The sequence below is a fragment of the Pongo abelii genome, chromosome 19, assembly GCF_028885655.2.
Source record: "Pongo abelii isolate AG06213 chromosome 19, NHGRI_mPonAbe1-v2.0_pri, whole genome shotgun sequence".
In the NCBI taxonomy this organism is placed as follows: domain Eukaryota; kingdom Metazoa; phylum Chordata; class Mammalia; order Primates; family Hominidae; genus Pongo; species Pongo abelii.
The window spans coordinates 16,814,417-16,829,215 of NC_072004.2; the positions used below are offsets into that span (position 1 = coordinate 16,814,417).

Sequence of the window (14,799 nt, forward strand, 5' to 3'; positions counted from 1 at the left end):
AGGAGAAACTGTTTTTTAGCTGAAAGATTAAAAAAAATAATAATTTTAGATATCAGATCATTGTGATTGTTGGTCTAGAAATTGGAAGGCACTCAGAGAATTAAGCAAAATTGCAGCTACAAAATTTATTCCATTTCTACCTGCTTAGATGAACAATATTCGTTGTCTATAAAAAATAAAAATTGGAATAGTATTCACATAGAAGCCTGCCTGTTTCCAGTAATTAGTACTCAAAAATTACAATAACTGGGGGAAGGGAAACCAGTCTTCTCTTATTAAAAGATATGTTTTCAGTAAGATTTTACTTTTTGCTTTTAATAATAATGTAATAAAATGTATACATACATTTATGCTTTTTTGTTCAATGATCTACTACTACTAATTGTCATAACTTAATCCAGAGTAAAACTTTTAAACACTCAGGGCCTAAAATCACAGAAAAATAAATTTATTTTATTTTATTTTATTTATTTATTTATTTTTTGAGACAGAGTCTCGCTCTGTCGCCCAGGATGGAGTCCAGTGGCGCGATCTTGGCTCACTGCAAGCTCCGCCTCCCAGGTTCATGCCATCCCCCTGCCTCAGCCTCCAGAGTAGCTGGGACTATAGGTGCCTGCCACCACGCCCGGCTAATTTTTTGTATTTTTAGTAGATGAGGTTTCACCGTATTAGCCAGGATGGTCTCAGTCTCCTGACCTCGTGATCCATCCACCTTGGCCTCCCAAAGTGCTGGGATTACAGGCGTGAGCCACAGTGCCCGGCCCAAAATTTCTATATGTATTTGTAGCAGAAATATATGAAAGTGATCAGTAAAATGCTATTAAGAATAAACATATTAGCAAAAAATGTTTACTGGAGAAGAAAAGAAATAAAAATTCAAGGAGAAAAAAAGGACAATATAAAATTTCCTATTGGTAAAAAGAAGTAAAAACAAAAACAAAACACGTCATCTTAACTTAACGCAGAAAAAGCATTCAACAAGTCCAAAATCTTTTCTTCACTTAAAAAACTCAACAGTTGAGGAAAAGAAGGAAAGTTCCTTAACATAATAAAGGCCATTTGTGAAAATTCCACAACTAACATCATAATCAATAGGGAAAAACTGAAAGATTTTCCACTAAGATACCATGAAAGGTAAGGATCGGATCCTTTTCCCATCTAGTACTATGTTCATTAGAAGCAGTGGCAAACGTTTCTAATCAGCATAGTACTAGAAGTACTAGCAAGAGCAATCAAACAAAAAAAAAAAAGAAAAGAAAAGAAATAAAAGGCATCCGGTCAGAAAGGAAAAAGTAAAAATATCTCTATTTGCAGATGACACAATCCTACGTATAAAAGTTCCCCAAGATTCTACACATAAAAAAAAAAACTGTTAGAATAAATGAATCCAGTAAAGTTGCAGGATACAAAATCAACAGCAGTTTTATATACAAATAACAACCTAACTGAAAAAGAAATCAAGGAAACAATTTATGACAGTTTTAAAAAACATTTAAATAAATTTACTTGGTTAAATAAATTTAACCAAGGAGGTGAAAGATCTGTATATTGAAAACTATAAAACACTGATTAAAGAAACTGAAGACACAAATAAATGAAGAGATATCCTGTGCTCATGGATCAGAAGAATGTTGCAAAAATGTCCACACAACCCAAAGAAATATACAGTACAGATTCAACACAATTCTTACTAAAATCCCAATGGCGTTTTTCACAGAAATAGAAAAAACAACCCTAAAATTCACATGGAAGTATAAAAGACCCCCAATAGCAAAATCAATTCTGAAAAAGAAAAACAACGAGGCATCACACTTCCCGATTTAAAATTGTATTACCAAGTTACAGTAATCAAACCAATATGGTATTGGCATAAAAACAGACACACTGATCAGTAAAAAAGAATAGAAAGCCCAGAAATAAATCTAAACATATGGCCGCCTAACTTTTGACAAGGGAACCACAGCAACACAGTTGGGAAAGGGTAGTCTCTTCAATAATGCTGGGAAAACTAGATATCCAGATGCAAAAGAATGAAATTAGACCCTTGTTTTACACCATACACAAAAATCAACTCAAAATGGATAAAAGACTTAAATATAAGATGAGAAACTATAAAAGTCCTGCAACAGAACTTAGGGAGAAAAGCTCCAGGACACTGACCTTGGCAATGATTTTTTGCATATCAAAAGGTCAGGCCACAAAAGCACAAATATATAAATGGTACTACATCAAACTAAAAAGCTTCTGAAAACAAAATGAGTCAGCAGCCTGTAGACACAGAAAACATATTTGTAAACTATGTATCTGCTAAGAAATTAATATCCAGAATTTATAAAGAACTCATAAAACTCAATAGCAGAAAAACAAATAACCTGATTTTAAAATGGGCAGAAGATCTGAATAGACATTTCTCAAAAGAAAACGTAAAAATCACCAACAGGTATATGAAAAGATGTTCAGTATCATTAGTCATCAGGGAACTGTATATTAAAAGCACTATGAGATACTCTCACACCCATTTAGGATGGCTATTACCAAAAAAAGTCAAAAGATAACAAATATTAACGAGGGCGTGAAGAAAAGAGAACTCTTGTACACTGCTGGTGGTAACGTAAATTAGTACAACCATTATGGAAAACAGTATGAAAGTTCCTAAAGCAATTAAAAATAGAACTACCATATGACCCAGCAATCCTTCTTCTGGATATATACCCAAAGGAAATGAAATCACTATCTTGTAAAGATAAATGCACTCCCATGTTACTGCAGCTAATTATTCACAATAGCCAAGATATAAAAGCAATCTAAGTGTTTGTCAATGAATGAATCATAAAGAAACTGTGGTATATATACACTATGGAATATTATTCAACCCTAAAAAAAAATGAGATCTTGCAATCCACAACATGGATAAGCCTGGAGGACATTATGCTATGTGAAATAAACCTGACACAGAAAGTAAAATATTGCATGATTTCACTTATATGTGGAATCTAAAAAAAAAAAAAAAAAAAAGGAACTATACAAAGAGAACAAAACAGTGGTAACAGTGGTTACCAGGGGCAGAAGGTGGAAAGAAAATGGGGAGATGAAAGTCAGAGGATGTAAAGTAGCAGATATATAGAATGAAAAAGTCTAGATTTCTTATGTACAACATGAGGACTACAGATAACAATATTGTGCTGTATCTGGGATTCATGATAAATGAGTAGATTTTAGTTGGTCCAGCCACAAAAGCAAAAATAAATAACTTTCTGAGATGATGGATACGTTAATTTGCTTCACCATAGTGACCTTTTTATTATCTATACATATCCCATAACATCATGTTGTATGTCTTAAATACACACAATTAAAAAAAAAAAAATTCTGGCCAGGTGCAGTGGCTCATGCCTATGATCCCAACACTTTGGGAGGCCAAAGCGGGTAGATCACTTGAGGCCCAGAATTCAAGACCAGCCTGGTCAACACGGCAAAACCCCATCTTTACTAAAAACACAAAAGTTAGCTGGGTGTGGTGTGTATGCCTGTAATCCCAGCTATTTAGGAGGCTGAGGCATGAGAATCACTTGAACCCTGGAGACGGAGTTTGCAGTGAGCTGAGATCATGCCACTGCACTCCAGCCTGGGTGACAAGAAGAGTGAGACTCTTTCTCAAAAAAAAAAAAAAAAAAAAGAATTAACTATTTTGGGAGGTAGGGGTGGGTGGATCACTTGAGCTCAGGAGTTCAAGACTAGCCTGGGCAACATGGTGAAATCCTCTCTCTACAAAAAATACAAAGTTAGCCAGGACTGGGAGACTAAGGTGGGAGAATCACTTGAGCCCAGGAGGTTGAGGCTGCAATGAGCCATGATCATGCCACTGCACTCCAGCCTGGGCAACAGAGCTAGAAAGATCCTGTCTCCAAAAAACAACAAAAAACAAACAAAACTTTCAGAATGAGAATGAAGTAAAAGAAAGCAGAGATGGTAAGGACACTGAGGAAAAAGAGAACTCACCACGCATGTACAGGACCTACATTATCTGACAGAATATTTACTATCAGTTGAGGACAACGCCACTATTATCTCCATTTTTATAGGAGGGAAAACTAAAGCTTGAAGAGTTGACATCAGTGACTGGCAACCCTAGCTGCAAATCAGAATTGCTGGGAAAACTTTGGCGATAAACTAAAGCCTGGGCCCAACTCCAGAGATTGATTTAAGTGTTTTGTGATGAGGCTTGGGCATCCCAGGTGGTTCTAATGTGCAGCCCAAGTCTATAGAACATAACCAAGGACACACAGGTGACCAGCTGGTTTACTGCCTTTCTACTAAATACAATTAATGCCAAACTATGGAAACAAGTTTTAAGAGCTTGTTAACTATTGCAACCAACCAACAAAAAAAGAACTCAAAATGCAAACTATAAATGACCAGTCATGGCTTGGTTAATAAAAAGTAAAAAAATAAAATAATGACAAACTTGTATACTTCACAATTATAATCCTAGATAGAAACATAAAAGAAACCTCATTACCTGTCAGAACCTGGGTGAAATTCTGAAAGCAAGGAAGGTCGCCTTCGAAGCTGTTGCTGCTGCTGTTGCTGCAAAAGCTGTGATGCCTGACTCACTTCAAGATGAGAAGAACGATAATCAGGGACTGCGAACTCCTAGTATTAAAATAATCATAAATCAGTTATTAACCAAAAACTGAACAACATCATGAAATCAAAGCAAGTATAAAGGTAGTTATGGGCCACTAAGTATGGAAAGAAAGAGCAATGACTATTTCAATCCTTCATTGATCTAATTCTTCCCCTTAAAATAATCAACATTTTAACAACATATCATTAAAAATAATCCAAAATGAAATTTCAAGTTTAATCTATATTGACTCATTCCTCTAATAACAAATTACAATAACTCCCAATCTGTATTACTCACATCAGTAAAATCTCAAACTCATGTGTTCAATATGAAATCCTAAAAAGCATTCCAATACTAAATTCATAATGAGTAAGCTGGAAGAAGGGTCATGGAAGTCTAATCAAATCCATCCACACTTACAATGAAGAAACTGAAGTCCAGAGAATCAACCTGCTAGTTAAGAGCAGTAGTTTTTCCCATCAAAACTAGGTGAGTGTTTTTATGTTTGTTTTTGTACCTTTCCTTTGTTGGTTGTTGTTTTTTTGGCAAAAACTTCTTTTCCAAACAAATCTATTGTGCTAACTCAATCATAAACAGAAAAACACAGAATTACTAAATAAGCTAGGAACTCCAGTCCTAGGTATATACCCCAAAGAATTACAAGTATATAAAACCACACACAAAACCTAGCACACAATTTTTCATGGGTGCATTATTCACAATAGCCAAAAAATAAAAACAACCAAAATGTCCATCAACTAATGAACAAATAAACAAAATGTAGTATAACCATACAACTGAATATCATTCAGCCTTAAAAAACGAGAGATGCTAGAACACAGATGAACATAGAAAACATTATACTAAGTTTTTTTTTAAAAAAAAAAAAGGCCAGGCACAAAAGGCCACATATTATTATTCCATTTATATAAAATGTCTATAATAAGCAAATCCAGGCTGGGTGCTATGGCTCACGTCTGTAATCCCAACACTTTGGGGAGGCCAAGGTGGGCAGACTGCTTGACCCCAGAGATTCAAGACTAGTCTGGGCAACACAGTGAGACTTCATCTCTACAAAAAATACATTTAAAAATTAGCCGGGCATTGTGGCACGTCTCAGCTACTCTGTAGGCTAACGTGGGAGGACTGCTTGAGCCCAACAGTTAGAGGCTGCAGTGAGCTCTGATTGCGCCACTGCACTCCAGCCTGGGTGACAGAGCAAGACACCGTCTTTAAAAAAAAAAAAAGAAAAGAAAAAAGAAAAGGCAACAAATCCATAGAAACAGAAAATGAATTGGTGGTTTTCAAAAGATGGGAAGAAGAGGAGAACTGAAACTGCTATTAGTTACGGGGTTTTGTTGCAGGTGATGGAGATGTCCTGAAATCAGGTAGCAGTGATAGCTGCACAATATAATGAATATATTAAAAGCTGCTGTATTATATACTTTAAAATGGTAAATTTTGTTATATGAATTCTGTGTCAACAAAAAGTTTTAAAAATCATAAACAGATAAAATTGTGCTGTCCAGGATAAAACAGAGGGTAGACAAGCCATTAAGAGCCCTTCTCTATAAGTTATGAGTAAAAAATAACTCATAGTCTAAGAAGAAATCTCAGATATAAAGTTGAAAACATAAAAAACAAAATCATTTAAAAAACTTTTTCAGCCTGGCACAGCGGCTCATGCCTGTAATCCCAGCACTTTGGGAGGCCAAGGCGGGCAGATCACAAGGTCAGGAGTTTGAGAACAGCCTGGCCAACATAGTGAAACCCCATCTCCACTAAAAATACAAAAAATTAGCTGGGCCTGGTGGCGTGCTCCTGTAATCCCAGCTACTCAGGAGGCTGAGGCAGGAGAATCACGTGAACCCGGAAGGTGGAGGTTGTAGTGAGCTGAGATCGTACCATTGCACTCTAGTCCAGGCAAAAGTGCAAGACTCCATCTCAAAAAAAAAAATTTTTTTTCAAAGCCACCAAAACAAAAAGGAATTTACATCCAAGGAAATAGGTAAAACAGTAGATAAAAGTAAAAAGGACCTAGAAAATATTAATAATATCCTCAAAAAGAATCAAATAGGCCAGGGGCTATGGCTCACACCTGTAATCCCAGCACTTTGGGAGGCCAAGGCAGGCAGATCCCTTGAGGTCAGGAGTTCCAGACCAGCCTGGCCAACATGGTGAAACCCCATCTCTACTAAAAATACAAAAACTAGCCAGGCATGGTGGCAGGCACATGTAATCCCAGCTACTCCGGAGGCTGAGGCAGGAGAATCGCTTGAACCTGGGAGGCGGAGTTTGCAGTGAGCCGAGACCAAGCCACTGCACTCCAGCCTAGGTGACAGAGCAAGACTCTGTCTCAAAAAAACAAAAAAAAAATAGTCAGTCCTCATCACAAGGGTTTCTAAAAAAAAAAAAGAATCAAATAGCAGGCCGGGCATGGTAGCTCACACCTGTAATCTTAGCACATTGGGAGGCCAAGGTGGGAGGGTTGCTTGAGGCCAGGAGCTTGACACCAACCTGGCCAACTTGGTGAAACCCTGTGTGTACTAAAATTATAAAAACTAGCCAGGCGTGGTGGCACATGTCTGTGGTCCCAGCTACTCAGGAGGCTGAGGTACGAGAATTGCTTGCACCCAGGAGGTGGAGGTTGCAATGAGCCAAGATCGTGCCACTGTACTTAAGCCTGGGCAACAGAGTGAGACTCTGTCTCAAAAATAAAAAAAAATTTAATAAAAGAATCAAAGAAACTAAAAACTGAATCACTGAAGGTAAACAATAGTTGAACACACAGAAGTGAAAGGTAAATGAAAGCTAAGAGAGAACTGAGGAATTCTTTCAGTACCCAGTAAAGTACAAAGACATAGAAACCACAGGAAAAAAGTTAAAAATGGGAGCCAGAGCAAAAAGTTCCAACATCCCATATCCACAGGTAAGAGACAGGATCCTGAAAAATAACAGAACAGCATTTCTCCGAAATTAGAAAAAACATAGTCTTCAGATTTAAAAGGGCTTAAGGAAAAAACTGGATGTATTTTTTTAATTAATCCATACTGGACACATGAAAATATTAAAAAAACAAGAATAAAGTGAAACTTTATTATAAGTTCCATGAAATAAAAAAGTTTCCTACAAAGTTAGAAGGATCATAATAAAAGCAGGCTTCTCATTAGCAACACTGAATAGAAGCAAACAGCAAATAATTGCATATTCCAAGTTCAGAGGAAAATAATGTTGAAGCTACAAATTGAATAACTAAGTCATCATTTGGCTGGGCATGCTGCTTCATGCCTGTAATCCCAGCACTTTGGGAGGGCAAGGCAGGAGGACAGCTTAAGGCCAGGGGTTTGAGATCAGCCTGTGCAACACAGTGAGAGCCCATCTCTATAAAAAATTTAAAAATTAGCTGGGCATGGTGGTACAAACCTGTAGTCCCAGCTACTCATGAGGCTGAAGTGAGAGGATCACTTGAGCCCAGGAGCTCAAGGTTACAGTGAGCTATGACTGTGTCACTGCATTTCAGCCTGGGTGATAGAGTGAAATCTTGTCTCTAAAAATAAAATGAAATAAAAAATAAACCATCACTCAAGTTTTAAGGCTACTAACTTTTGAGAATTTAAGAACTCAAATAATATACCAACCACAGACACTCTCTGAAAGAATTTCTTTTTTTTTTTTTGAGAAGGAGTCTTGCTCTGTTGCCCAGGCTGGAGTGCAGTGGTGCGATCTAGGCTCACTGCAAGCTCCGCCTCCCGGGTTCACACCATTCTCCTGCCTCAGCCTCCCAAGCAGCTGGGACTACAGGCGCCCACCATCACACCCAGCTATTTTTTTTTTTTTTTTGTATTTTTAGTAGAGACGGGGTTTCACCGTGTTAGCCAAGATGATCTCGATCTCCTGACATCATGATCTGCCCGCCTCAGCCTCCCAAAGTGCTGGGATTACAGGCATGAGCTACTGCACCCAGCCAACACTCTCTGAAAGAATTTCTAAAGGACGTACCCAGCAAGAAAAATTAAGAGTAAGGAGTGAAATAAAAGTAACAACAGCGTACTGCAGCTTCCAGGTATAAGCAGGTAACACGGCTCAGAATTACCTTCCCACAGTCAACAGCTAAAAAGTCAAAGAAATGTAGAAACTGTTTTCAGAAACTGAATAATAGGCAGCACAGGGATTGATCACTGAGAGAAATGAAGCAAATGAGGTAAGCCCTACCTACCATACTCTAGGCCCTCTGCCTAAAGGCAATTTCCAAACTGCAGCCATGGGAAGGGAACCTAAATCATGTCCCACAATCACAGTCGTTGAAGAAGCAACCATACAAGGTTTGGATAAGCCATAGGAACTGAACTTCCAGAAGTTAGTTTCAAAGAGAAAGATTTCCTGAACTCTGAATTTGGGATCCCTTAAGCCTCTGCCTGAATTCTAGTCTGTAAATGAATAAGGAGAAATATCACAGGCTGGGCTAAAAATAATTTCTGATGATAGAACAATTAGAAGCAACTATAAAGCAAACAATTCCCTGAGCTCACTCAGGGCAAGAACTCATTCAAATTTCTCCCAGCAAGAGTGAGGAAATCCCACTGAATACACGGGACATTCAACAGAAACCCTAGGAGACAAGCTTAGAAGTGGGGGATAAATTAGACCTAGAATAAAGACCACTCTAGACCTGCCCTAACAGTTTAAAAACAAGCCTCAAAAGTAACTTAATTTCCTACCAGAAGGACTTCATCTCTCTTTACAGGAATATAACAAAGGCCAGCAGTAAAAAAGAATGAAACTCACTATGTTCATATTCTAATCAAAAATGAAATCCATCTGCAATAAAAATGTCACTGGATAAAATTAACAAGAGGTTGAAAAGTACAGCAGAAAGGATCACTGACTAGGATACCATAGCAAAATGAAGCTAATGGATTTAAAAAAAAAAAAAAAACAGGGAAAAAAAAGTGAACAGAGGTCCAGTGAACTGTGGAATAACATGCAACATGAGTAATTGGAGTCCCAGATAGAAACTAGGGGGAAAGGAGACAGGAAAAAATATTTGAAAAAACAATGGTCCCAAACTGCTCAAATTTTATGAAAATTGTAAATCCACAGAATCAGGAAGCTTGGTAAATGCCAGGGACAATAATGTATTCATTCAAAAAGCACAACAGCCAGGCGTCATGACTCACACCTGTATTCCCATCTACTTGGGAGGCTGAGGCAAGAGGATCCCTTGAGTCTAATAGTTCTGGGCTATGCCAATCAGATGTCTACACTAAGTTCAGCATTTATATGATGACCTCCCAGAAGCAGGAGGACTACCAGGTTGCCTAAGGAGGGATGAACCCACCCAGGTTACAAAAAAAAAAGACCAAAAAAAAAGGAGCAGGTCACAACTCCTGTGCCGATCAATAGTGGGATTGCACCTATGAAAACCAGCCTAGGCAATATAGCAAGGCACCATCTTCGTTTAAAAAAAAAAAAAAAAGCCCATACCCAAATTGCTGAAAACCAATGATAAAGAGAAAACTCTTAAAAAGTAACCAGAGGAGACCAGGCACAGTGGCTCATACATGAAATCCCCACACTTTGGGAGGCCGAAGCAGGCAGATCACTTGAGGCCAGGAGTTCGAGACCAGCCTGGCCAACATAGCGAAAACTTGTCCCTACTAAAAATACAAAAAATTAGCTGGGGCCGGGCACAGTGGCTCACGCCTGTAATCCCAGCACTTTAGGAGGCTGAGGCAGATGGATCACCTGAGGTCAGGAGTTCAAGACCAGCCTGACCAACATGGAGAAACCCTGTCTCTACTAAAAATACAAAATTAGCCGGGCATGGTGGTGCATGCCTGTAATCCCAGCTACTCGGGAGGCTGAGGCAGAAGAATCACTTGAACCCGGGAGGCGGAGGTTGTGGTGAGCCAAGATCACATCATTGCACTCCAGCCTGGGCAACAAGAGCGAAACTCCGTCTCAAAAAGAAAAAAAAATTAGCTCGGCACGGTAGTGCGTGCCTGCAGCCCCAGCTACTCAGGCGGCTGAGGCACGAGAATTGCTTGAACCCGGGAGGCGGTGGTTGCAGTGAGCCAAGATTGCGCCACTGCTCTCCAGCCTGAATGAAGAGCAAGACTGCCTCAAAAAAAAAAAAAACAAGTAGCCAGAGGGAGGAAAATGTGTTTTATATATTAATGAACAAAAATGAAGAACGACCACAGGCTTCTAGTCAGAAACCATACAAGCCAGAATATAATGATATGACATCTCTTAAAATACTGAAACTGTCAACTTAGAATTCTGTATCTAGTGAAAATAGTCTTCAGAAATAAAAACTTTTTCAGGCAAATAAAAGCTGAGAGAATTAATTGCCAAAAGACCTAAACTGAGAGAAATGAAGTTCTTCAGGCAAAAACACAATAATACCAGAAGAAAATCTGAATATACAAAGAGAATGATGTCAGAAATAATATATACACAGGCAATTAGAGAACGAAAAAATAAAGAGCAGAAATCACTGAAATAGAAAAATAGTGAAAATGATTGAAACCAAAGCTAGTTCTTCAAGAATCTATTAAACTTACAAACCTCTAGGCGGATTGATTAAAAAATAATAAAAAAACACATTATCAACATCGCAACATATCTCAAAGGCACTGAAATGATGAGGAAATATTGTGACAAATTATGTCAATAAATCTGATACCTTAAACAACAAAATATACCCAAACTGACTCAAGAAAAAATTGAGTATCTGAATTATAACTACTAAAGAAATTGAGTTCATATTTAAATTCTTCCCACAAAAAAAATTCTGGGCCCAATAGTTTCACTGATAAATTCTATCAAATATCTAAGGATGAAAAAGTATCAATCCTGGCCACACGTGGTGGCTCACACCTGTAATCCCAGCACTTTGGGAGGCTGAGGCAGGAAGATCACATAAGGTCAGGAGTTCGAGACCAGCCTGGCCAACATGGTGAAACTCTGTTGCTACTAAAAATACAAAAAATTAGCCAGGCATGGTGGCGGGCGCTTGTAATCCCAGGTACTTGGGAGGCTGAAGCAGGAGAATTGCTTGAACCAGGAGGAGGAGGTTGCAGTGAGCAGAAATCACCCAATTGACCGCTCCAGCCTGGGCGACAGAGCGAGACTCAAAGAAAGAAAGAGGGGAGAGAGGGGAGAGAGGGGAGAGGGGGAGAGGGGGAGAGGAGGAGAGAGAGAAAGAGAGAAGAAAGGAAGGAAGGGAGGGGGGGAGGGAGGAAGGAAGGAAGGAAAGAAAAGGCGAAGGAAGGAAGGGAGGGAGGGAGGGAGGGAGGAAGGAAGGAAGGAAGGAAAAGGCCAGGTGCAGTGGCTCATGCCTATAATCCCAACACTTTGGGAGGCTGAGGCGGATGGATCACTTGAGGTCAGAAGTTTGAGACCAGCCTGGCCAACATGGTGAAACCCCATCTCTACTAAAAATACAAAAATTAGCCAGGTGTGGTGGCACGCACTTGTAATCCCAATTACTCAGGAGGCTGAGGCAGTAGAATCGCTTGAACCCGGGAGATGGAGGTTGCAGTGAGCCGAGATCGCACCACTGCACTCCAGCCTGGATGACAGAGCAAGACTCTATCTCAAAAAAAAGTACCAATCCTACACAAACCCCTTAAGAAAACACACAAGTAAAGAGCACTCTCCAAGCTAACATCATTCTTAATGCAGAAAGACTGAAACTCAACGCTTACCACACCACATATAAAATTTTAATTCAAAATAGGTAATTTACCTAAATGAAAAACCTATAATTATAAAACTTAGCGAAGAAAACATAAGCGAAAATCTTATTGACCTTGAATTTGGCAAAAACTTCTCAGGTATGACACAAAAAGCACAAAAACAATGAAAATAATATATTGGGGCGTGGTGCGGTGGCTCATGCCTGTAATCCCAGCACTTTGGAAGGCCGAGGAGGGTGGATCACCTGAGGTCAGGAGTTCAAGACCAGCCTGGCCAACATGGTGAAACTCCATCTCTACTAAAAATACAAAAATTACCTGGGTGTGGCGGCACACGCCTGTAATTCCAGCTACTCAGGAGGCTGAGGCAGGAGAATTGCTTGAACCCAGGAGGCAGAGGTTGCAGTGAGCTGAGATGGCACCATAGCACTCCAGCCTGGGTGACAGAGCAAAACTCCATCTCAAAAAAATAGTACATCGGACTTGATAAAAATAAAAAATGTACGCTCTCCAAAGGATACTGTTAAGAAAATGAGTCAATACTTCTTTTAATAATCTAGATACAACAAATATATAGATATATATTTTCTAAGTAATTTTACTTATAATAATCAAAAACTGGAATAGGTGATTGGATAAACAAATTGTGGTATACCCATACTCAACAATAAAAAGGAATGAACTAAGACATGTCAGACATGGATAGATCACAGAAGTATTATGGGAAGCAAAAGAGGCCATAAACAAAAGAGTTCCCATGAAGCTCAGAACGTATACAACGTATTATGAAAGAAAGCAGATCAGTGGTTTCCTAGGAGCTGGGGTTAATAGGAAGTGGGGGAGGAGGACTGACACGGGTGGGTGCCAAGGAGGATGGGGTGCCAAGGAACGTCCTAGAGTGTTAGAAATGTTGTTCATCTTCATTTTCGTGATGGTTCTATGAGTTTATGACTTTGTCAAAATTTGTTACAATGTACACATATAATGAGTGCATTCTAATATAGATATATGTGTATATATATAAACTAAACTGCAAAGTTAATTTTGTTTTTTTTAAGATGGGGTTTCACTCTTGTTGCCCAGGCTGGAGTGCAACGGCGCGATTTTGGCTCACTGCAACCTCTGCCTCCCAGGTTCAAGCAATTCTCCAGCCTCAGCCTCCCAAGTAGCTGGGATTACAGGTGCCTGCCACGATGCCTGACTAATTTTTTCGTATTTTTAGTAGAGATGGGGTTTCACCATGTTGGCCAGGCTGGTCTCAAACTCCTGACCTCAAGTGATCCACCCGCCTCAGCCTCCCAAAGTGCTGGGATTACAGGCGTGAGCCACTGCACCCGGCCTGATTTTTTTAAAAAACCAGCAGCAACAATAACCCAGAAAATTGGTAATCGGATGAATAACACTGGGGTAGGGGACAACACAAGCAAAATTCAACACCCAATCATGACAGAAATTCTCAAACTAGGAACAGAAAGCAACCTCTTTAACCAAAAAAGGCATCAACAAAAACGTGCAACTAACATTACATGTAATGGTGAAAGACTAAATGCCTCCCTACACAGGAACAACGTGGGAATGTCCATTCTAACTCTGCAGTCATGACTGCACTTCACAGGAGTCCTCAGTAGGACCCCGTAGTACATTTTCATGACAAATCTGCTTTCTTAGTCTCTGAGATGACCGTTTTATCCCATCCTTTCCTATTTTTCTTTAAACTTCTTACACCCATATCCTTGGTCTACTCTGAGATGATTATTTCACCTCATACTTTATCTTTCACAAGGTAAATCAATCTCTTACAAACTCTTCCTATGATAAAGTCTTCCTTCCTATCTACCATCCCTTCCTTCCTTCCTACCTACTATACAAATCTTCCTACCATCAATTTCTCAAAAAGAGAGAGGTCTTTATCCTGGCCATCACTCAAGACATGCCAAGTTATCTGGCCAGCTTAAAACTCAACCACAACTTGGGAGTATAAATATAGGTCTTACCCCAGAAATTCTAGAGAATTGATAAGTTTTCTATTTATCATCAACTCCTATCATAAAAAGCAAAGACAAGTTCAATTCCTGAAATCAGCATAAAGCCACAGTAAGAAGACAGAAATAATTACTTCCCAACCTTTGGTTCCTCATCTTTGTAAATAGCTCTTGCCACTTAAAAAAAAAAAAAAGGTAAATTCGGTGGTTTCTGACCAACATGTGTATTAAATAGGAAAAGTAAAGAAAAACACAAAAAACATGCGCAATTTGCATAGTATTTGTTCCTTACCTGCTGGTGGCGGGTGCTGGGAAATGTATACTGGACAGAGTGAGGAGGATAACGACTTTGTTCTGTGCTGAATGCTCCTTGGTTGGGAGGATAACCTGAACTTGACATTATCAGTAAAGAAGTCCTCACCAGACTGTGAGATCAACGCCAGTAAACAATCATGTTTCTAGGAAACCACCTAAACAGGATGGG

At 39.1% G+C, this 14,799-nt stretch overlaps 1 protein-coding gene across 20 annotated transcripts in view; it reads right to left on the reverse strand.

Annotated features, from left to right (window-relative positions):
* The window catches only part of NCOR1 (nuclear receptor corepressor 1), a 185,405-nt gene that overhangs the window by 146,982 nt on the left and 23,624 nt on the right, over positions 1–14,799 (reverse strand). For all 20 annotated transcript variants that reach the window (XM_054536273.2, XM_054536269.2, XM_054536266.2 and 17 more), the window contains exons 2-3: positions 14,608–14,785; positions 4,520–4,653 (exon numbers count right to left, since the gene is read on the reverse strand). In XM_054536273.2, coding sequence (XP_054392248.2) covers positions 4,520–4,653; positions 14,608–14,715 — 242 coding nt within the window. In that variant the 5' untranslated portion in view covers positions 14,716–14,785. The remainder of the gene's footprint in view (positions 1–4,519; positions 4,654–14,607; positions 14,786–14,799) is intronic.